The sequence below is a fragment of the Anas acuta genome, chromosome 2, assembly GCF_963932015.1.
Source record: "Anas acuta chromosome 2, bAnaAcu1.1, whole genome shotgun sequence".
Lineage (NCBI taxonomy): Eukaryota > Metazoa > Chordata > Aves > Anseriformes > Anatidae > Anas > Anas acuta.
This window is the reverse complement of record NC_088980.1, coordinates 134,594,973-134,618,128: the sequence shown is the minus strand read 5'-3', so window position 1 is coordinate 134,618,128 and position 23,156 is coordinate 134,594,973. Positions and strand designations below refer to the sequence as shown.

At 41.9% G+C, this 23,156-nt stretch overlaps 1 protein-coding gene, 1 long non-coding RNA gene and 1 other non-coding gene across 3 annotated transcripts; 2 read left to right on the top strand and 1 right to left on the bottom strand.

Moving 5' to 3' along the window:
* Nucleotides 1-3,057: 3,057 nt before the first annotated feature.
* On the bottom strand, nucleotides 3,058-8,374 carry LOC137851314 (uncharacterized). The gene is made up of 4 exons (XR_011093118.1): nucleotides 7,324-8,374; nucleotides 6,899-7,033; nucleotides 5,644-5,816; nucleotides 3,058-4,561 (listed from the first exon to the last, which is right to left on the bottom strand). It is a non-coding gene; the product is annotated as an uncharacterized lncRNA (long non-coding RNA).
* Nucleotides 8,375-12,335: 3,961 nt separating this feature from the next.
* TRNAS-AGA (transfer RNA serine (anticodon AGA)) lies at nucleotides 12,336-12,417 on the top strand. The gene has a single exon. It is a non-coding gene; the product is annotated as a tRNA-Ser (tRNA).
* Nucleotides 12,392-21,634, top strand: CFAP418 (cilia and flagella associated protein 418). The gene is made up of 6 exons (XM_068672302.1): nucleotides 12,392-12,762; nucleotides 15,756-15,852; nucleotides 17,237-17,307; nucleotides 17,835-17,900; nucleotides 18,738-18,833; nucleotides 20,473-21,634. Exons 1-6 carry the CDS (start codon nucleotides 12,614-12,616, stop codon nucleotides 20,630-20,632), a joined length of 639 nt encoding a protein of 212 aa, XP_068528403.1. The 5' UTR covers nucleotides 12,392-12,613; the 3' UTR covers nucleotides 20,633-21,634.
* Nucleotides 21,635-23,156: the final 1,522 nt, after the last annotated feature.

Sequence of the window (23,156 nt, the reverse complement as noted above, 5' to 3'; positions counted from 1 at the left end):
TTGCTAGCCTTGGTTTTCCTGTGCTAGATATAGCAAAGCCATTGGTAAGAACAAATCATAGAAGCCAATTTAAAACTAGTCAAACTAATAACCCGCCTTCAGAATCATTCAGGAGCCTGGTGCTTGGGTGATAGTCGTAGTCACTGCTCACGCTGTGGTCTCCAACAGACACCAAATCCTCCCACTTTTTCTCATGGAGGATTTTTTTTTTTTCATTGGGTTCTTTTGGTGTTTCTTCTTTCTCCCAGAAGAACCCCAAAGTATTGCCAAGTCTTGAGGCTGAGAGATGACAATACTGAGGATATAGGAATGTGAGGTGGGCATCAGAAGATGCCCTAAGTGTGTGCCAGGGTGGGTGAAGGTAACAGTGAGATGAATTACAGGTGTGCATGAGAAGGGAACGGGCATTCAGCAGTGCCACAGATCTGTGGCCAAGGAGGTACAGAGCCTTAGGGCTCAGGGCAGGCTTGGGGTAACGAGTAGGTACATGTGTGCCTCATAGGGCCCTGAATTCAGGCCACTGTTTGGCTGGTGGAGTGGCAGAGGACACAAAACAAAGGAACATTTCAGTACTGACAGCCAGGAATGTAACTGGGAAAAGGAAGAAAATGAAAGAAGGAAGAAATCAATGGGGATGAAAGTGGACAAGGAAGTTAAAATCAAGACCACAGGTAGACAGATATCCTAGGAGTATTTTAGCTGCCTGGAAACCACTTACAAAGGACACAGTTGTTGCACCTGGTTGGTCTGCCCTACCCAGAATACTTTACCTTTATAAAATTATTATTTCTTGAGGCAAGTTATTTTCTTTCCTGAACAGTTGTTCAACTCACTACTTTTTGCCTCAGAGGCCAAAGCACTGAATGAAAGACATTGCTCATCATTAAGATTGTTGATTGACACAAAGAAGCTGTGGCTAAAAGCACAACTGTAGCTAAAAATAATGAATCCATGAAAATCTTTTCCTTAGTCTTGGACTATGTTGCATTTATCTATCCCTTTGGCCAATTCTGTTCTAGATTCCTACTATGCTCTGTGCTGGAGCCACACTAGAGAGGACTCACAGAAGCCTGGGTGAAGAAAATGGATGCCTCTTTCAGTACCAACAGAGTGAGCAGATGGATATATGCCTTGCAAGCAACCAACAGTTACTGCTTGGATTGTCCACAAATAAAAATACTATGGAGCTGGACCTTCTCTCAGACACATTCTCCAGTTAAATGGTGTAAAGAAAAGTGATTCATGAATCTTAACCCATTGAGATAAACAACAACAGCTGCATATCTGAACTCTAGTCTTGGTCAAGCAAGACTCACTAAATGAGGCAACTTTGTGGTTCAACAATTGTGACAATACAAGAAGCAAGGACTGAATGCAGAAAGCTGCAGGGCCTGAGCAGTAGGCGCTGAAATAGAAGCAACCCCTCCACAGGCAGGCTTCCCTTGTGTTCAGTTTCAGTCAGTAATCCCAGGAAGGGATCCCAACACTCCCAGCACTGAGATGTTAGCTCTAGACAAGCTAACTAACATGAAACATGGGCATCAGGAGGGTGTCAGCAGCTTCCACTCCTCACACAGGTGAAGCTCCTTTCTTTGTGCCACAGAGCACCCCACCGGCCTTGAGATCAAGAGCCCCAGAGCTCTTGAAGCTCCATCTTTCAACAGCTAGCTATAGATCATTCTGGTCAGAGATCCTACCACCAGTGTTTTATACAGTATCCTACTGGACAGAGCATGTCAGCAGTTCTTCCCTCTGCCTGAATAGCTCACAGTTCGTACCCTAACCACAAAACACCCCTCCGGACTCTCAGGCCAAAGCCACACCAGCATAGCTGCGTGTCCTCCTGGGACACTCACTGAGGATAACCAGAACTCAAGTTCCAGTCTGTGGTCCAAGGCCTACAGAAATGCTTTCCTCCATTAATTATTCAATAGGAAATGAAAAATCACTCAAAACACTCTTGGAGAAGTGCATCCCTAAAACACCCCAAAGCTAACAACTAACAAACATTAAATGGTAGCTGTTGAGTCTTGATTTCTATTCTGCACCGCAAGAGGAACTGAGAACACCTCTCCAAACAAGAGAGGTTAAAGCCTTTTCCTGAAATGGGTGAAGAAGATAGTTTGGGACTTTTTTTCAAGCAGGGAATGGAACTGGACCTTGATTTTGCACATCCTGGGTAAGGGCACTAATCTCCTAGGAGGAGGGATGGTGTAGCCATAACCTGTCTGAAAGAACAGAGACTCTGTTGCATACTTTTCAGGACTTACGCTGTTCCTGACACCTGGGCTCTGAGAATTTCTTGAAGGTTTGTCCCAAAGACCTCGGACTAGATCCCCACCTGGCTTGGATGTCAAGCAGATCTATGTGGCTATGAGCCTGTCAAGCAGCAGAACTGCAGACAACTGAGGAAATATGAAATTAAAGAAAAAAAAAGAATTAGGTACTACTCGCAAAATTCCCAATACTGCTCTGACCGTGCTGCCTCCCTGAGATGCTTAAAAACCATTTAAGTTTTAGGTACCTAAATCTAACTGGAATGTGTCCTTCAGCTGCATATGTCCCGACTTGTTTATGTTATTGAGAAACAGAAACATTTAGTTGAGTGAAGGTGATGGGCTCTGTCATGTTCACAGTAAGATAATTCATGTCAGTGCTCAATTGTAAAGACTGGGTGCATGCCTGTACCCAACAACAGGAAAATACATACTACCTCATCCTAGCTACCAGCACATGTTTGGGAGAACTGTCCAGTTTCCATGTTTCGTAGAACTATCATTAGGATTGCTACTGCAGGGATGTGTATCGTGTCTGCAGTTCCCCTTATTTGGAAGAGAGAAACGGAGATTAGTTCTGTAAGGATTATTACTGTTTATTTCTCTGCATGCTGCTTTTCCAGGTCATGATTTAGATGAAATTACAGTATATTTGTGCTCTTTTTGCCCTGTAGACTTTTTTAGACTGCTGATAATCCCACAGAAGAAAAATGAAAAAATATACACACTAGAGAAAACAAAACTATCGTCAATAAATAATCAAACAAGAGAAAGACGTGAATTCATTTGGAATCAGAATATTTATTTAGTTCTAAAACAACAGCTTGCTGTTGTCTGGACACAAGCAAGTACCAAAATGTAAAACAGGTTTGGAAGGCGTCATTCACTTCAGGTGGCATTAAACAAGGGAGAACAAGGAGCAATGGAGTAGAATCAAAACTGACACAGATCAGGAGCACTTAGAACTTGCTATCTATAGAAACGTGTGCTTTATTTCCACTACAGATTAATGAAACACCTTGCAAATGCTGTGCATTTGTGGAGTGCATGCAGGTCTGTAGGCAGCGTGCATATTACATAGTGTGCACTACTCCTGTGCCTTGCTTTCGAGCATCATCACCAGAGGCTTTTTAAGACTCTGCAGCCATGGAATTAGCTGTGGTATTGCCAGCCAGCTGTGTATCCTCTATGGACTTTGGAACAAGCTATAAAAGTAAAAAGAAAAACATACTTTGCCAGCCCCTTACAAAACAGAGCCAGCACTTTAAAACCAAGTGGGTCCTTTTCCGCCCGGCAAATCTTGAGGTCGGCCTCTCAGGTCACCACTCGGGATTACGTCAGGGACCAACCGGTTGGGTTCAGGCAGGCTCAGGTTGGTCTGGCAGGCTGCGTGAAGTGAACAAAAGCCAGACCAAGACAAAAAGTTGAGGGAGTGGGATAGGAGGAAATGAAGAAGACTGTTCCAAAGGCTTTTAAATTACGATGGCCATGTTGTTGCAATACTATTGGAAAACTAAATGAATTGCTCCCTTCCTTAGCCCCCTCCTGCTGTGGCTATATTTCTTTTAGCTAAGGGTCTGAGTCAGTAAAGACACATCCAATTTCCATGCTGTCCAAATGTTTGTAATCACTGCAGAAGCCAGATAGAGATTTCAGTAAAGCGGGCTCTCATGCTAAAGAAGGCTGTCCTTTAGGTGGCTGTTAGCCTTCAAAGTTCTCAAGACCTCAGAACTACTATGAGAAGGTCACAAATTTACCTTAGAAAGGACTGATTTCCTGAAAATTCTGCTCACCTGTTTTCTTAAAAGCAGAGGTATTTCAGGAGTTTCTGCTCAGGAACCTAAAAACCGAGGCAACTTGACTCTATAGTCACTACTGGAAAAAAAAAAAAAAAAAGCAGACTATCTTTATTATGTCTTAGTTCACAGTTACATTACTGGAAAGCCAGAGGTCTTCTACATGCTGTAAAACCACATAATAAATGCAGTGCACATTTTCTGGAAAAACCAGGAGCTCTGTAACTTCACAGTCCATAATGCAATTTGCAAGGACACAGCTACAAATAAAACAAGATTTTCTAGTACAATCACAGTAAAAAAAAAAAAAAAAATCTGAATTTTGCAAAACTTTAGAGCTTCACCTGGCACAGATTGACAGAATCTCATCAGCAGCTTTCCAAGGAAGCACTACTCATTACATATAAGATCTATCACCTTTTTTTCAGTTGTTCCGTAGCCATTAAACACCCCCGAGTGCAATCACAACCATGTAGGCTAGCAAGTTTCCTGTACAGAACAAAGATCTATGTCAAAAGAAATGGAAATTGTAGAGCATGATAAGTTGTGAATTTCATGGTGGATTCCCCTTCCCTCTGTTTGCCCTTCTTTTCCCCTTAAACACCCAATGTGTCTGTTTAAAGAGAGAGGGTCGCTTTCTATGTTGTGTTTTGTTTCCTCTTACTTTACTCGCATAATTCATTGCAGACTTCAGGACAGTAACCCCTGTAGAATTTGCTAGTGGCCCACAGAGCTAGCATAAAATAAAAAGTTACAAGTCCACATAACCTTAATTTTATGGTTATAAGCTATATTTATAGCCATATCATAAGTTTGAAAAGACTGCTAAGTGTTCAGTGTGGGAATGCAGGGAATTTCTCCTAAGTTAGTTTTATGGAGAAATGTGTTGTTAAACTCTAGGAAAGGTTACGGTCCTTTCAAGTCCTCCAGAGCAGAATGCCTATTAGGTATTTTTAGGGTATTTATAAAATACCCCAACCACTCCCTCAGTATCGTTCATTGAAATTCAAATGCAGGACCTTTGCTCTCTTCAAGTCCCTTTGGTTTCAACACCGTAAACTATCCTTGGTGAGAACACTGTCAAAAATCAAGGTAGGAGAATTTGCTTTCTAACTCTTGCCCACCTGCATTTTTTTTTTTAATCTTTGCAAGTTTTTCTCACTGCAGCACATAAGTGTGACACAGCCTAGCGAGTATATGATGTACCAAGCTGAAACTTCACCAACAGGAGTGGTTGGAGTGGGCTTAGTAATTTTTGTGGTGATGTTACTTGACGACCCTGGGCAGGATACACCTTCCTGTGTGCCTCAGTTTTTCTACCAGTAAAACTACAATGAGGATGGTAACTTCTGCACACGCTAAAGTCCCCTTGTGACTAGCCAAAGAACAAATACTAGACACGAGAAAGTACTATTGCTCCACAAACCTCTCAGTCTCTTCTCCTCAGCCTTTCACTTCCCTCTTTCAAGGCACGTGCCCACTCAGTTTGCTGAATGGCCACACAATAAACTGGACTAACAGACAGCCACATAGCAGGATGCCCATGTTGTGGAGCCAGCATGAACACTTACAGGAAATCCACTGCCTCCAGGACATGGGTTGGCTCTGCAGTTCCAGGCAGATGGACAGGATGGGCCAGGCTGCAGGGATAGATTCAGAGGACACTTCATCTGCCCTGCATGGTGATTTCCCCCTGGATGTACTCCTGCCATGTAATGTGGGGTATGCAGGGCTTGGGGCAGAGCTGGAGAAAAAAAAAAAAAAAAAAAAAAAAGCTGTTTAAAAATCACCTTCTTTCCTACGTCTACTTTTTGAAATTGTGTTTGTCATTCACCACATCTACCATGAATTAATGAAGTTTCTCTCTTCCCCTTGTTGCTCACATCATTTTTACTTAAATTCTGCATTTCGCTTGTAAAGCGAACAGTTTAGAATTTTGTACCAAATGTCAGGAGGGTCTGAGCCTGAAACAAGCCTTTGCAGTTCAGCCTACAGTGTCATTTAAGAGAGGAAAATAAATTGTGTGATTGAGACTCTGAAGAGAAAACACTTTCTGGCACTAGTTTTCTCTTTCTGGCATAAAGGTTTTTCAGAATGCAAGGAAAAATTCCTTTTATCTTCCAACTACACAGTTCACTAGCGGCATCTTTAGTTTTAAATGACTGATAATCTACTCTCCCAGTGGAGGTCATTAAAATAAATTTTAGACCAGTCAAACAGCTCCTTGAAATTCACTTTACCTTCTGCCAGCTTGTTCTAAAAACAGTAATGTCACCCTGCAATGCCCTCTGCTGGGAGACAAGACTTGGAGCTGGAAGCAAAGCCACCAGTTCGTGTTCTCAAGCAAGAAGCAATGAAACTTCCAATTAGATGGACTGGATTTTCACCTTCAGTGTGACACCCTGACACCACTGAAACCAGTGGGGTTCTAGCTTTTATTTTGTATGACTTCACCTTTAATCATTCCCCCTTTAGAAAACTACACTGTTCAATATCTGAACTGGAACAAAACTGTTCAAGCCCAAAATTAAAAGTTTATTACTGACTTACAGAGATGAAGGTTTCTTTTTAGCATTTATCAAGCTCCAAGAGAAGAAATGTTAAAAGGAAACTGCAAAAGGCATTGCTCCCCTTGATTTTCTTCTAAGTCATTTTAACAGAAGACTGTACGTATACAAAGTCACACATGCAAATAGCATTCATGTAATACGTGATTCTGTCTAACGTGTATTTTCACTGACCAGCATTCTTGTACCAGAAACCAGGTACACATTACGCAGTCAAACAAAGGAATGTATCCAGAACCTCCTGTGTGAGAGCACCAACCCTGTTAAGTGCCACCTCCAACTCCCCCTGATACGCAGCATCCTGGGGACTAAGGAAGAAATGTCCAAGTCTGTTCTGCTGAGGGCTCTGAAACTAGGATATCTCAAACTGCTAGCTTTACCACACACATGATGCCTGCCAAAATAAAATAAATAAATAAATAAAATATCACAAGACCTACTTAGATCCATAAAGCATTTAAAACAAGATCCAAAACTCCTTAGGTAAAACCATGTTGAATTGCTAGACCAAGAAAATATTGATTTGTTCTAGTCCATAGAAATTACCTGCAGGTAAAAATATACTACTTTGACAAGGCAAGAGCAAACTTCGGCCAAAGAGCTGACAGCCTAAGTGAAAGACAAGGCAAGAGAGAACCCATGTCTAAATGCCACAGAAGAAGAGATGGACACCCTGGTACTTACCACAGTTATAGGTGGACAGAGAAGCCACACAGCACATAGATTTGACCACATAATCTTCTTTAAATTCCTCTCCTCTGTGCCTGAAGATGTATGTAGCCTTTGGGCTGGGCTGCCAAAAAAACAGGTATGAGCCTACCCCTACACTGCTCCCCCAACCAAGATTCAACCACCCGAGGGGCCTGCAGAGAAGCCTGATCAGAACAGATGTGGACATTCAGGCAGCAGGAAAGCAATGTGGCAAAGCCAAAGCAGACAGATCAGCAGATACAGAAGTATTAGAGCACTTGCAGCTCCTTTACACATTGCTGGCCCTAACTGTAGCCTGTGCCCGTCGCATGGCTCGGCCTCTTGCTTGGCACTGTTCTGGAGGGGCAACCTCTTTCTCTCCAGGTGCCCTCCTGTTATGTGCTCAGCTGCATTGGTAGGGCTGGGTTCTCCTGTGGTGTTTGTTGATGCACAGCATCATCCTGACAGAAAGGCACATGCTAAGGCAGTGCTGTGGCAAAAAATGATAGGATTTCTCGGCTTCAGTTCTTCTAGCAGAGCAAGCTGCAGAAGGAGTGTATGAAAGCTGTATCCATTTGCAGGATTAGCCACAAATGTACCCAAAACCAAAATAATACAAAATCAGCTAGAGTTCATACAAACAGCAAACTTCCCCTTCACGTGCATACTCACACCACGACCCCGTGGCTTATAGGCTCGTTGTTCCCAGCTCACAATTCATCTGGAGAATCATCCCTGAAAAATATTTTCCAGCCTTGGCAAGGGTGGTGTAATACTATCGCTGCTTTGGTTTCGACTCTCGTGTCCCTCAGCTAGGATGGCCTTGCATGCTGTTTGTCTCTCGCCGCAGCTGTGCAATGGGCAGCAAGAAGGATTTTTCCACAATAGCCCCCAGTCCTCTCTGCTGGACGCTTGCTCCTTACTACTCACGTTCCACAGCTTTGGTCCTTCCTGGCCTGCTGGTTATTTTATATTTACTACTAATTATTATTTCTATCTTCTAGATTGAAACATTTTTTCCCTGTGATGAGATGCTTCCCCTGCATTACCCTGCTTTATCACTACGTGCCTCCCTCTGCCTCACTTTACAGGGACAGACACCTTCGGTGCCAGAGAATGCAGGTGCAGCAAAGCCACACAGCCTGGCAACACCATTTTTATTTGAAGTTACACATCATTATCATTGATTTGCAAGTGTGACTGTCTTGATACACTGCCTTAGAAGCTAACAGGTTTGGGTTGTTTTTTATTTTTCCAGAAATGACTTTCCAGTGTTTGTTAGGCCCTCTTGGAAATAGAAATGTCATGTTTATAGGCAGTTTTCAAGACTACACCAGGTTCATTAAAAGATTCATAGACAAGTGTTTTTTTGCTTTGCATACTAACCTGAAAACTTTATCCTTCCCTAGGTAAATGCTACACTATTAGACTAATTTGCAAATGGGCACGTGTGGCTAAAAACATCCAAAAGTATGTATAGTGCTGACAACAAGGGCTTAGGTTGCCACTGGGGACACTTAGCTGCTCTCCTCAGAAATATCTCCCTATGCAAGAGAAGTGTATGGTCTAGGAACCAGGTGATGGCTGCTCACGTACCCTAAGCCTGAAATGATTAATCTGAGGAAAGGTTGGAAGTAACTGCAAGTTGTTCCAGTCCTAATGCCAGTCTGGTCCTCACGGGTGAGGCAGCTGTGCCAGAAAACCAAGCTGAAAATCCATGCTCTGAACTGGCACCTTTGATGGAAGGATCAACACTGAAGTCCAAGACTGAATTGGCCTCCAGCTTAAACGGTCCTCTGATCCAAGGCTGTCTCTCAACATCACAAATTAATAACATTACACTAGGAATCTTGCACACAGTGCTACTTTTGCTGCCAAGCAGTCTTTCAAGAAGTTGTCTCCCAATCTGATATCTTCACAGAGAATAATTTCATCCACAGAAATGCTTACTACTGGTTAAATTACGGCCAAGAATCTACATTCAGCCTGAATTTACTCGTGTTAATGCACTGCACCACTACTGGAAAATAAGCGTGGTGTCACTCAAAATGATATTATACTGGAGTGTGACCAGGAACAGGATTAGAGCAATAACTCGTGACTGGGCACAAGAAGTTGGACTGGTTGGAAAATGGGGCACGACCCGTTTACATTTGCTGAAGGCAGCACAACACCTTGGTGACAGGCAGCTGCTGTGCTCCTGCCTCCACCCCAGCTTCTGGGGCAAGAGCTGGAAATGCAGAAAGGGCTGCAACATGTCATCACCACATCAAGAAGAAGGCCTCCCTGCGTTCATTTCCCTCCTGGCTGGCTGCAGGTAGCACAGCACAGAGGAAATGGCAGCTTTGGTACTTCCCAGCTCTGCCAGCCTTTATCATCGCCTGAGCACCAGAGATCGCTCATTCAGAGAAGGGCGCTGAGGAAAGTTCTGATCGACTTCAGTTAAGGCTCTCTTTGTTTTCCCAGAGAAAACACAGGAGGTAAATTAACATCCTTCCCTAGGAAGTTATTCTGTCCTCATCACTGTGGTGGCAAAAGCTGGTTTTATCAACACAGCTGAGAAGACTTGCTGTGGCTTGTGGTTTAGAGACCATGAAGGCTTCTACTCAGGCCAGCCTTCCAGCTTTCTGTCCTCTCTTCCTGAGGATACACTATGAAGAGTCTTTTTTAAATAAATTTTTCAAAAAGTGTTGCCAGACAAAATGATTGTTCTGCATTTGAGATTGACGCTTTTCCAGACCTCAGCAGTCAGTAACCATTCTGTTTGCACCGATACAAGCCCCATGCAGTCAGCAAGAGACATGATTTGCGCAAATTAATTCACTCATCTCCTAAGAGAGGGCAAAATTCAGGATGTGACCTCAACTCCTGTCTCCTATACTTCTCCCGGCCACAGCTTAGCTGAAGGCCCAGTATGTCAGCTTCACCTCAATGTGATTCCAGGGACTGGTCTGGAATTAATTTGACCCAGTCTCTTTGATTGCTTTGGGCCTTTCAGAAGTTTTGAACAACAAGGATCTAAACAGCAGGCAGTAATCTGCACAAAAATAATCTCTGCAGGTTTTTTTTTATTCCTTTGTAGAGGAATTTTAAAGATCTGTGCCTCTTTTTTTTTCTTTTTTTTTTTTTCTTTTTTTTTTTTGTTTCAAATGCTTTCCAACTGAGTACATGCTGCAGTGGGTTCATGGGGGAAGGCCTTGAGGCACCCCAGTTTTGGCACCGTTATCCCAGAGACACTCCATACATTTTTGGCACCTTACAGCAGACACATTGACAGCCACAGTATTGATGGAAAAGGAAAGAAGCTGTTTTGCAGTCAAAAGAGAATGTACTCGGATTTCTAAGGCCATTTGAAAGAATGCCAGAATGATACTGGATTTCGGCATTCTTAAGCTCCTTTAAGATGATGCAGCAAGTGGTCTTTTCCACATGTGATGATGTATTTCAGGACAAGAGTTTCTTCAAGATTTTCCAAGCCTGTGGGCTCCTGATCCTTTTTCAAATTACAGAGATGATAGCATACCAGGGAGAATTGTGATTAGTTTAAACTCTCCACAGCTGCGAGAGATGAATGTAAAAATTCCACCAAAAAATCCGCTTCTTCTGGATTGAATTTACCTACATGACACTGAGTCCCAACCAAGGGACCACTTAAAAGAGCTGGAGCAGCATCAACGCTATTTAGTTTCTTCCATCACATCAACCCAGGGAAGGCTCACAACTGCTCTACCCAACACATCCCCCAAGCAGCGCTGCCATCGCACCGGCTGGGGTATTAAAGGAGCCCCGAGATGCGTGGGGAGGAAAATGGAACAAATAAATAAAAGCTTAAGTACAAGGGAATTCAAACAGGGCTTGCAGCTCATTACAGGGAATGCCAGGAGGATTGTAAAACACCTTGTAACCGAGAGGCTTTGCTCAGAGCTGTTAAGGACTGCAGCCCCCACTTCATCACAAATTTTGCACGGTCCTGGTGAGGGGGGCGAGCACTGAGCTTTCTGTCAGCCGACCAGAGATGGTAGCGCCTTGTTTTGTGCTTAACACAGGCAAAATGCTGCTTTTATAGGGGGTTGCTTAAAAATCTTAAAAATCCTACATAAAGCACATTCAAAAAAAAAAAAAAAAAAAAGAAAGTTTGATTAAGGTATCTCCTAAAGAGCCCTTTAAAGACACTGTGTATGGCTGGGGCACTCAGTGCTGATTGAGAACCTGCTAATTACCAGGTCACAGCCTGCCCACAGCCACTTTGCTTGGCGTGCCAGCTGGAACTGGCTGAGGCTGGCTGGAACTGGTCAGAACTGGCTGGAACTGGTCAGAACTGGCTGGAACTGGTCAGAACTGGCTGGAACCGGCTGCAACCAGCTGAGACCGGCCAGAACCAGCCAGACCTGGCAGAAACCAGCCAGAACCGGGTGAGACCAGCTGGAACCAGCTAGACCTGGATGGAACTTGCTGGAACCGGCCAGAACTGGCTGAGACTGGCTGGAACTGGCTGAAACTGGCCAGAACTGGATTTCCAGTTCTGGCTGGAACCAGCCAGAACTGGCTGCAACTGGCCAGAACCTTCCAGAAGCCCTAGCCCGGTGCCACCAGTGTCCTTCCAGCCATGCCACTGCCTTCCCATGAGTTTCCTGCAAGCTGACTGGGATGTTTGCATAGTAATGTACCTGTTTTTAGGCACCGAGTCCCTTCTCTTGACAAGTGCATCTAAATTAAGAAAAAAATAAATAAAGAGGCATTTATTGGGGGGATGTAGCAAAGTTGGGCCGTTTCATGATCACAGCAACCCAAGAAAATCCTTTTCCTTTTTGTTCCAAACAGACCAACACACAACAGACCGAGCGACCCAAAAAGCGCGTTCAGCATTTAAATGCGCCCCTATTTTATATTTTTCAGTTCGCCCTCACAGACGAAGCCTACACCCCTGTAATTTTGACCAGAAAACGCCCAGCCCCGTCCCGAGAGGTGACAGACATAGTGCGCCGGGAGGAGAATTAGTACCATGCGTAGTCGTGGCCGAGTGGTTAAGGCGATGGACTAGAAATCCATTGGGGTCTCCCCGCGCAGGTTCGAATCCTGCCGACTACGGCCGGAGCTCCCCGAGCTCCGTGCACCTTTTAACTCCCCATTTATTTCTTTCTTTTAATTCCCGCACGCCCTACAGACGGCACGGCAGCCAAAGGGGGGCCGCCTCCCGGTGCCTCCCCGTGCCCCCGGTACCGCGGCGGGCTCGGGGGCTCCTCCCCTGCCGGCGGGGGTGGCAGCGGGTGGCGCTGGCGGTAAGATGGCGGACGAGCTGGAGCTGCTGCTGGACGAGGTGGAGGCGCGGCTCTGCCGCCTGTCGGCGCCGGGGGCGGCCCGCGGCCCGCTGCGAGGCGGCCGGGAGGATGAGGAGGGCGAAAAGGAGGAGGAAGGGGCGGCGGCGAAGGGCAGGTTAGCGTCCTGAGTGGGTATTTCCCCTTCATGCATCGCCCGGTGGCGCGGTGTTGCCCAGCGGGAAGGGGTCGGGGCTGTGCCGGGGCTCAGATCCACCGCGATGAAGGGCCCGGAGCGCCGGTCAGAGTTTGTGGTTATCTGTTGATAAACACCCGAGTGGTGTGCCCGTGAGCCCTGTTGCTTCTGCTCATCCTTGTCCCTCAGGAGAAGCGGAGTAAAAGTGGCGTTAAACCCACATCAGCTTGCTTGCGGGTTGCAAAGGGGCGGTGGTTGGCTCTGCAGCCGACCCTATGACAACTAAAATAAGTGCAAGACCCACAGTTTGTAACAGGAGGATCTTTATCAGGAGATAAAACATTTCCAAATGTTTCCTTCCATTGATTATGTGCATTGCTTACGTGCTCTCTTAACACTTTTTCTACTAATCCTCTACAGTAAGCCCCTACCTTGCGTTGTACGCCTTTACCTCAAACTCGGTGATGTTCAACACAGCTCCTGCGCCGACATCTTCGGGCACTGCCACCACCACCTGCCCTCAGGCTTCCCTGCCACCTGCGGGGTTGTCACCTGTCCCCCTCCAGAGGTCAGCAGCAGATGCAGGTGTCCCAGGCTGGAACATCTTGGAGATGTCCCCATCTTGAACATCTTCCCAGTCCTGAAGAGCCAAATGACTGGCTCAGGACTAACAAGCCCACTACGTCTGGCCACAGGGCTGGACTTCCTCCTTGTTTGCTTAATGAGCATCTAAATTAAGTCAATCTTTTTAGAATTTTTTTAAAAATGACAGTTTTCTTTCTCAAGATTGGCTTTGCTGATGCAGAGGTACATCAGGCCTCTCTTTCTTTGACAAAGAACTCACCAACAGCAGGCTCAAGTGACATGACTTCACAATTGAGTGAAAACAACACGCCAGTGGTCTCTCTAAATGCGTACAGGTTGGCAGGAATTCCTTCAGAATGCCTTTTCAGTGTTAAAGCACTGCTGCTTCATTACCAGCACACTTTCTGTGACCTTAAACTTTATAAAATTACTGCCTGTTGCAGTATTTTGGCCACGGAGTCCTTTTCCATGGGTCTGCCAGTTGCTTTACAAAATTGAAGGTGATGCCTCCTTTCAGTACCCAAGCAGTTGTCAAAATACTTCTCTTTTTTTCTGGGATTGCAGTGTTGTAGAATTACTGTATACAAGTATTTTTGTATTGAATTTCCTAGTTTTATTTGAGAGAGACTGTTACTCACCCGTGTTGCAGCTAAACAGTTGTCAGCACTCAGTTGACTGGATTATGCCAAGTATTCAAATTCAAAACATCTCTGCTGTAGCTATATCTTTTTTTTTTAACATTTTTTCACTTTTATCACAGCTTTTACAGTCATAATGTATTACAGTCAAAATGGCAATGTGTCCTTCACTAATTCAGTCACAACTCTTATGACTTGTATACTGTGCTGAGGAAATCAGTAAGTGCAAACATGTTTCAAACCCATTTTTCCAACAGATGCTGTTTGTAAGAGTGGCACGGATTCTACTGAAGTATGAATTCTGGTTGTGCGTTTATTCATTGCATAGAACATACATATATATACTGTCTGATTTCATAAATGTAAAGAAAGCTAGCATTGCCCGTGAAGCAGCTTTCTGCCAGAACATTAGCAGCCTGGCATTGACTTTGCTGGATTCTTTCACTGACTGTAGGTCCACAGTGGAATATGTTTCTTATTATCCTTTGAGGCTTCTAAGAAGGAGATTGATCCTCACTGCTTCCTCAGTTAAGTCTACTCTTACTGAAGTATTGAAACCGTGATCTGTGCAGTCCTCACTGTCACTTCACATTCTTCAGATCCATCACAATATGCACTGAATCATCTTTTTTGAAACAGCAGAGAGAGCACAACTTCTTGTGGACAGCTGTGTGAAATGGCCCATTTTTTTATATGATTACAATCATATTGAATGACAGTACAGTTGCACAGAACATGAGTACCCCCTTACAGACAGGCAAAGAAAGGTGAACTTGCCAAATGTGTCCAGCCTCACGAATCTAGCTTGTAAGGATTAATGTGCAATTAATCCAATAATAGTAGGTGTGAGTAGTCTTGCTCTATATTCTAATATCAGCTGAGCTTGTCATTCTGAATTGCTAACAAGAGCTCTGAGGTTTATAAATTATAAATTATGGATTATAAAAGAAGTTCAAACTGCTGCTGCACTTGAATAGAGTAAATAAAAAGTTTTGTTTGTTTGTTTTTTTTGGGAAGCTCTGTGCATTGCCAGGTTGGAGGCACAGGCTTTAGTAAGCAGATTTACTGTTTCAAAAACAAGTTGCCCTGGTTCCAAACACAATACTGAGAAACGAGTTCAAATTTGCATACAGCAAAAACAGACATCCCTCCAAACACAGCTGCCACTTTTGCTGTGTATTATTGCTGTATTTTAGCACCATCAGCTTTTAAGATTGATTTATGTTACACAGCCTTGTCAACCCTTCCATAGGGACAGTCATAGTACCATTTTCAGTGCTGGTAGACCACCTGTGAAAGTCTGCTACATTTCCAGCAGGGGCTTCTGGACACCTGGAACAATGTCCGTTACCTTAGCCCATTAGAAGGGATGAGTGAGGCATAAAGCCTGCCAATTTCAGAATGTTATTTCCATGTTTTAGAGATTTCTGTGAAAATCAGGGCTGTACAAATAACCCAATAACCCTCAGTATGTGCAGCATGGCATATATTACCAGTGTTTTATTCAAGCTTGCTTTATTTTGCTTGTTTCTTTATTTCCAAATAAAAGAAAATAAAGAAACAAGCAAAAAGAAGGCTTATGATGGGACAGGACAGTTCAACAAGGACTGAAAGTCAAGATCTGGATGGCCTACCTTGGATAGTACAGTAATTTTAGAGGAAAAATTGAACTAATTTATGTTTTTAATTTTCAGTTCTTTATAACAGCTCTGATCACGTTACAAAATGGAGGTTAATGTGTTTGTTTTTCAGATCAGCTAAAATGTTAATGAGTCCTGGCAGCAGTGATGAAGATATAGATGACGTTATTGATGAAATCTGTAACGACAGCTTTGCCAAAACGCCTCCGGTGAGTATGAGTCTGGAGAAGTGCAGAAGTTCAACGATGGAAAGAAAAGCACCACTAGCTAAAACTGGTTTAAACCAAAATTGAATTAAAATAAGCTGTAGGATAAACTTGGAGAATAAAACAGGAAGGAAAGCACAACAGTTCTACAGTGAAGAACAGGAGAGATATAAAGAGATGTTCTTATGCAGGCAGTAACTGGCAATTAAAGGAAATGCTAAGTCAGGATAGAGCATAATGGCAAATGTCAGAGCCAAATGCCAGCTCTCTTGGCCTCTATTTGTATGTCAAGTGGTCTAAAGATCTTAATCACCTTCATGGTCCTTTGCTGGACCCATTCCATTACGTCCACATCTCAAGTGCCATGGAGATGATTAAGAGACTGGAGCTCTTTTAGGCAGGCTGAGAGAGCTGGGTCTGTTCAGCCCAAGGAAGAGAGAGCTTGGGGCGGTCTTACCGATAAGTAAATACTTGATGGGGTAGCAAACAAGGAGCCAGGCTCTCCGCTGTAGTGACCACTGACAGGAAAAGTGTTGAGGTCCCTGTGAATGGCAGGCAATCACCAGGTATAACCAACCATTCCTCCCAGTTCTGTGCCATCTGCAAATGACTTCTGGTGTTTGGCAGCAGGAGATGGAGATGAAGCTGTCAATTTACAGTCAAGACAGTCTGAAAAAGAGAGTGATAGAAGGCATTGGAAATTGGTTTTCTTTTAGATATCATCAGTAGAAAGTTGTGTGATTTATACTTCCTATATGTACAACTCCCTGTGCAGATTCTCTTTAATTTTGTAACATGTTTGTTTTCATTTTATGTGGGCTTGTTCCTTACAGGATGACTTAATCTGAGCCAACAAAAAATGCTTGTATAGCACAATAAGTTTATCTTAGTGAGAGCAAATTACACCTGTCAGTAAATGTGTATAATTTTATCATTTTATATCCCTTGGATTTCCAATTTAGGATCTATAATTCTAGTATTTTATAATTCTGATAACCTGTTTTATGTGCAGCAAATAAACTTTCCAAAGACACTGTCCTTCTGATAATATAAGACCTTGGTGTGTTTTCAATAAAACCTCAAAAACACTGAGGGAGAGGATTCCTAAATTAAATATGTTTTTAAAGGCAAAATTACTAGAAAGAAGGTGTGAAGTCAAAGTGATCGTATAGTATTCCTTCAAGCAGAGATGGGAATTATTAGATTAAGAGAAGCCTTGTTACCTATCCATCTGTAACTTCAGCAGATTTTGTCTAAAAGAGCCTTAAAAACTCTTAGTCCCCAACTTGTGTTACAGAGATTTTCTGGCTCTTGCTTTTTAAGTAAAACAGAATTTTGTTTTAATGCTGAAATGCTGCCTTTTATTCTTTGATTGCTTTTTAAACAGAAATTGAAATCTAATTCTGCAAGACTCACTCCTGAGAACAATAGTGCTGCTGTACAGATTCATAGGAGAAGGTAAGTGATAAATGTTTGGCTAGTTGAACGCAGCTTGATTATAGCTTGTTTGCAGCCTGGTAGCATTACTAATGTTTAATTTGTATTGACATTAACTAAGAAAAAAAATGAGTACTTAGAGAAGCTTTCTGTAAAAATAAAGATAAATAGAAAGTTATTTTTGAAGAATTACTAATGTGTTTTCATGTAGTCTAAATTATTTACAATTTATGTAATTATTGAACGACAGCATCCTGTCAAAACCTGCAATATGTAATCACCTGTATTTGGCATAGAGTGGTTATCATCGAGGTTTTTTTTTGAACATCTTATCAATGGAATTTTTAAAATTCAGTAGTTTGTCAGCATTTGGATGTTTTGCTTGTATTCGATAGATACTATCTTAGAAACACTATGTCTTTAAAAAACTAGATGAAATCTTGCTGAAAAGGCAATGTTGTGTAACACATAACTGTTTAGGAAGCTATATTACTTTCTCCAAAATGTTTCACTATAATGTAATATTTTTTTTTCTGAAATCCATATAGGTGCTGTCCAGTGTACCTGGGTGGAAGCTCTTCACCGAATGGCATAGGAACAAATATTTCAAAAAGGTAAAACAATAAGTTCTAGTTGCTTTATCATTATTTTTAATCACAGCTGTGTTTCTGTGGCGGTACAGAGTTCTGAGTTTGAACTGTACAGGACAGCCCTGTATTCATTTGAATGACTGCCTGTAACTGCAGTCTGAGTCAGTTCATCCCTTCCAGTCCTCTGCTCTTGATCACGAAATCTTTAGCTCATCTGAGGAGTTGAAAAATGTATGCATATAAGACAAGAGACTCCAAAAAATCAAAATCATGTAGGTAAGGAAATTTCTGCTGTAGGGTATTGTATTTTTCTGCTTCTCATCAGCTTTCTGTGTGATGCTGAGTATGACACTTAAACATTAGGCTGGTTTAAGTCATCCCAGAGCGTGAACTGAAGATAGGCAGCCCAGAGTCTCAACCGAAGACAGGCAGAGTGCTCTGTAACTGCAGGAAAGGTACTTTAACCATAGGGAAGGTGCTTTAAATACGTGTGTCCAGTATCCAGTAGAACATCATTGCATTTATATCAAGGATTTTTTGTAGTAAGTAATTATGCAGTTATGCATATGTGGATGGTGGTCAGGTACAATACCAGTGAGGAGGATGAAAAAGAATGTATCTGGAGAACATCACTTAATTTGATATATTCCGTGGGGTTAGGAACCTGTAAAAATGAATACATGATCATATAGTTTGAACGTGTACATAATGAATGTGCCAGATACATGAAAAATTAAGATTACAGGTTAACCTTGCTTCTAGTATTTCCGAGTGTGTCTGGTTTTAAAACAGCAATGATCTGTGTATCTTCTCTGATTATAATAAGCTCTTGGAGATTCCTGTTTTTTTGTCTTTGACCAGAACATGCGATCAGCTACGTTGCACTGCTTGTGACTTCCGCGTGTCACTTTTCAATGACTACATCTGGGATCAGTCCTGTGATTATCTTTTTTTCAGGTACGTCTCAGGTGGGTTTGGTATTAGTATGACGTTACTGTGCTTCAGGGATAGATGGGAACAAGAAACATGAAAAGTCCGTAGCAGCCCTATGTTAACTAATAAGGGACTGTTTGGTAATCAGTTGAGAAAGTCTGCAGGGAGAGGGATGTAACAATCTGTTCCACAATCTTCCACAGTCTGTTTTTGTGCCTTTCCATTTCTTCCTCATCACCGTCCCTCTCAGTTTTTAAAAATAATTCAGGTTTTATAGATCAAGAGGCAATTTTACTGCTGAAATAAGAAAATAGTCTGTGTGATGTGTTGGCCTTGATGTGCCATTGCAGGATGCCAAAAAATAAATGAAGTACCAGCATGTACTTCTCACCATATTCTCATTCATACACAAACTACAATTAAGTCAGCTTTTTTTTTTTCCGTTATCAAGCATTATGCTGTCACGTTTAGTAAAAAAGATAATTTGGTTTCTTAACAGGCTTCTTTTTGAAACAACTAGAGAGGTGGGATTTTTGTTTTTTTTCTTGCATTGTGAAGTCTTTAATAATTTCAAATTTTCTTGGAAGACTAATAATTAAGGGGTTCTTCTTTCCAGTTTCTTTAAAACTATATAATGGCCAGACTTAGTGATGTGTAGCATACCAGGCATGCTCCAAATACAGACATCAAGTTTAATTTGTCCTTATTTTGGTGAATTCTCTTTATGTGCCTGTTCATACATGGAGGTAGTGGATGTGTTCAGAGTATGTTCTTGGCCACCAGGGGGTGTAACAGAATAGTAGTGGATAAATATCTCCTTTTCCATTATTTTTCTTATGCTACATTTTAGGTTTTTCCCGTATTTTCCCTCCAGTTTCAAAAACCTGTGTTTCTCAATGAATGAAAATATTTTTTTTTCTCAGTATTTAAAAGAATAAAATATGTAAAACAAATGTAAAAATGCATAGTAGTCTCCTGAGATGAGTTTGGTAGCTAGAAAGGTTAAATGAAAATATAATTCTTCTGTTTACTTAAAGGCTAAACTTCCTTGGTTCTGAGATCTTGAATTAATAAACAACATAATGACGCGATGCAAGTGGTGGATGCTTGCACAGGAATAATTGTTGGTTTGATGTACATTCTTCTCTCTTGTGGCCATTTCAGTCACTTTGATGACCAACTTGAGAAACAGCTACTAATAACATTTTTATCCCTGTAGTTATACCCGTTCTGCATAGGGAGTTTTACAGTAAGCTAAATAAGACTAATACATTTTTGGATCATTTCTCGGTAAGACAATTGACTCTACCTGGTTTTCTTCCAAACTCTTTCTTTGGAGGCTGAAGGAGCATCTCTGAACCAAACTGAGGACATTGCTTACAAAAAGATTACACTTTAGCTGATCTGAGAATACAGAAGCTACACACTGAGTTCTGCTCTCAAGAAAGCAGTGTGTTCAAAACAGAACTTAAGCATATCTCTAAATTCATTCATGACAATGGTACTAAGAAATATTCTTAAGAGCTTTTCTGAATTAAAATGGCCTCACGTGTCTTTTTTTCTTTTTTTTTTTTTTAAAAAAAAATCGTTTTTTTTTTTTTAAAAAAAAAAAAAAAAAAAAAAAAAAAAACATGATTCTAAACTGAACTCATTTGATTGACAGGAATAACATGCCTGAGCTCAGTAAACTAAGAGCGAAGATGATAAAGAAGAAAGGATCGCGAGCATATGCTTGTCAGTGCAGCTGGAGATCCATTGATGAATTAACTGACCTCCAAACAGACCAGCAGCTTCGGTGGGTTTGTGGTAAACATGCAGAATGAAGTCTTCTTGCGTGTGGTACCTGATTCTGTATGGAAACAGGTCACAGGCTCCGTTTCCTACACAGTTTTCAGACAACAGATGGAAACCTGAATATTTATATCTAGAAATAGATGGCAACACCCAGAGTTCAATCCAAAAGCATTTTTTCACTTTGTCTTTCAAGCAATATGAGGAGTTAAATTAATGGAAGAAGCAACCAATTTGGAGGCTTTCTGGAGACTAAATGAGGTTAAAGCTCACATTCAACAGCGTTAAAGGAAGGAAGGAAATCAACAGATTAAGGCACAGGGCAAAGAGCGTGTTCCTCTTATCTGGAAGAGAGCCTTATTTCTCCTGTCTGCAAAATGTTGGACTCAAAGAAAAAAGTGGGCCAAGATACAGCCATTTCACACAAGCATATGAATTTCTACACAGAAATTAATACTGTTCTGCTTTTCTCGTAGCTGTTAATGAACAAATGGTTGTAGATCTCTTTAAAAGTAAGCTGCAAGATCAGCTCTCATCTCAGAGGTTTTAGCACACCCCAAAACTTTGTTTTAGCCAACAGCAGCCAAAAACTGCAGGTGTTGGAAATTTCCTTCCAGTTTGTACTGCTTTCTTCAAAGCGCTTTCTGCTGATGCGGGACTTTTACTACAGTGAATTTCTTGGACTTCCCTTCAGCCTTCACTGCAAGAGATGAACAGGTTATTGTGCAATTATTAAATATTTTATAATTTTAAAGATACTCTGAAAAGTATATGACACCTATCAATATTTTCAAGGGAAAAAAGGTACAGGCTTTGAAGAGTGAGAAAAAATATATATCCCCACTGAATTTCAAATTTATCTTTTTAAGTTTCACTTAGTTTTCACTTCAGCTTCACTTCAAAATATTACATATTCAGAAAGTGTAACTGTCCTGTTGCGACACACTCCCTTCCCCCAATAACTTCATAAAACTACTCCCAGTATCTTGTTACGTGGTGAATTGTCTTGATTACAATTAATACTGTGTACCTTATGAGCTCGTTTTCATTTTGTGTAAGTAACACAGGAAATGGGTTTGGGTTTGGGGAGAGGAGAAAGAAGGTAAGAATTACCACTGCTGGCAATCATTACATTCAAAAGTGTCCCAAAATGGGAAGTCTGCTTGTATTTTTGGTATGTGAAACTGTACCAATAAATTCAAAATTACTTGCTTTGTACAAATTGTAGGGATACAGATCATTCCAGTTTTTGTTAAGTTTTGTTCATGGCCCTAATCCGTTCATGGTCAATCTGCTCTTTTTCTGAGCTTTTTCAAAAAAATTGCATGGTCTTTCTTTCAGAAGTCATCTCTTGAATCTGTAGCCTTGTCTGTATCCCTCGGAAAGAGCAGATCCTGGTAGTGACCAGAGGCATAATGTACTGTGTGTCTTGCACTTTTGTGAGTGTTTTTAGAGCCTGTGGACGGCCTGCAGTCCAATATTGGAAATAAGTGTTCCTAAGATTTCTCAGGTGTGTCTGAGGGATTTCCATTACTGGAGAACACCAGTGTTCATGGTAAAAGAGGAACGCAGCAGTAGTACTTAATTTACTAGCAAGCTCTGGAAAAGAAGAAAATCCATTCTTCTTCCTGAAGAAGAATGAATTTCAAAAAGTGCTAAGTTTCTGTGGCTCACCTGTCCCAAGGCCATTTGAGGCTGATGACCAAGTAGCCCCATAGGATGCTGTTTTGGCCTGGATTTCTACTGGAAGTTGTGCCATAATGTGGGGAACAAGTTAGGCTTGCAACTTGTGAGCAGCAATCAGGGGAAGTCCTAACAGGCATCTCAGTTCATGAGACCCAGTCTCATGTGACTTGGAACAGAAGCATTTCTCCTCTAGCCTGTTTTAAACAAACACACAGAAATAGTCACCCCCTCTGCAACAGTCTGCACAACCAAGTGTGTGGAGCAAGCCAGGCAGAAACAAAGTTCAAGGCATCCTTCTTAGTGATTTTAATGACAAGAAGACGGCCTGAAGCGCTTGAAAAAGGGAGGCTAAGAAGGAATTGAGACAAAAGGACTAAGAGTGTAAGAGAAGTGAACACAATTGTCACAAGTATCAATTGATACCAGTAGTCAGTAATACTCCTGGGTCATCTCATCCCTATTCTTCTGTTAGCCTAGAGAGTTGCAGAAACACGGTGCTCTCTTGAGAGATTGTTATCAAGCAATCATATCACTAACACCATTAAGACCACTCTGAGCCCTGAAAATGTTAGAAGATAGTCTTTACTGGTAAATGTATATGGGAACCTGAGCATTCCCTGAACTCATCATGTTTATTCAAGTGTGCTTGGTTCTGGCTTTTATTAGAGTGGTGGGATATGACAACAGTTTGTCCAGGTGAAGTTTAAATGTGCAGAAATGTGCTTATTGTATGGCTTTCCATTACAGAATTCAGCACATTCCAAGATCTGAGAATAGTTAGTGTGTCATTAAATATAATTATTTTGTTGGAAAGAAGAGTGGCTTTCAGTATTTGATTCCCCTACTTTTGCTTTCTTCAGTGGTAGATGT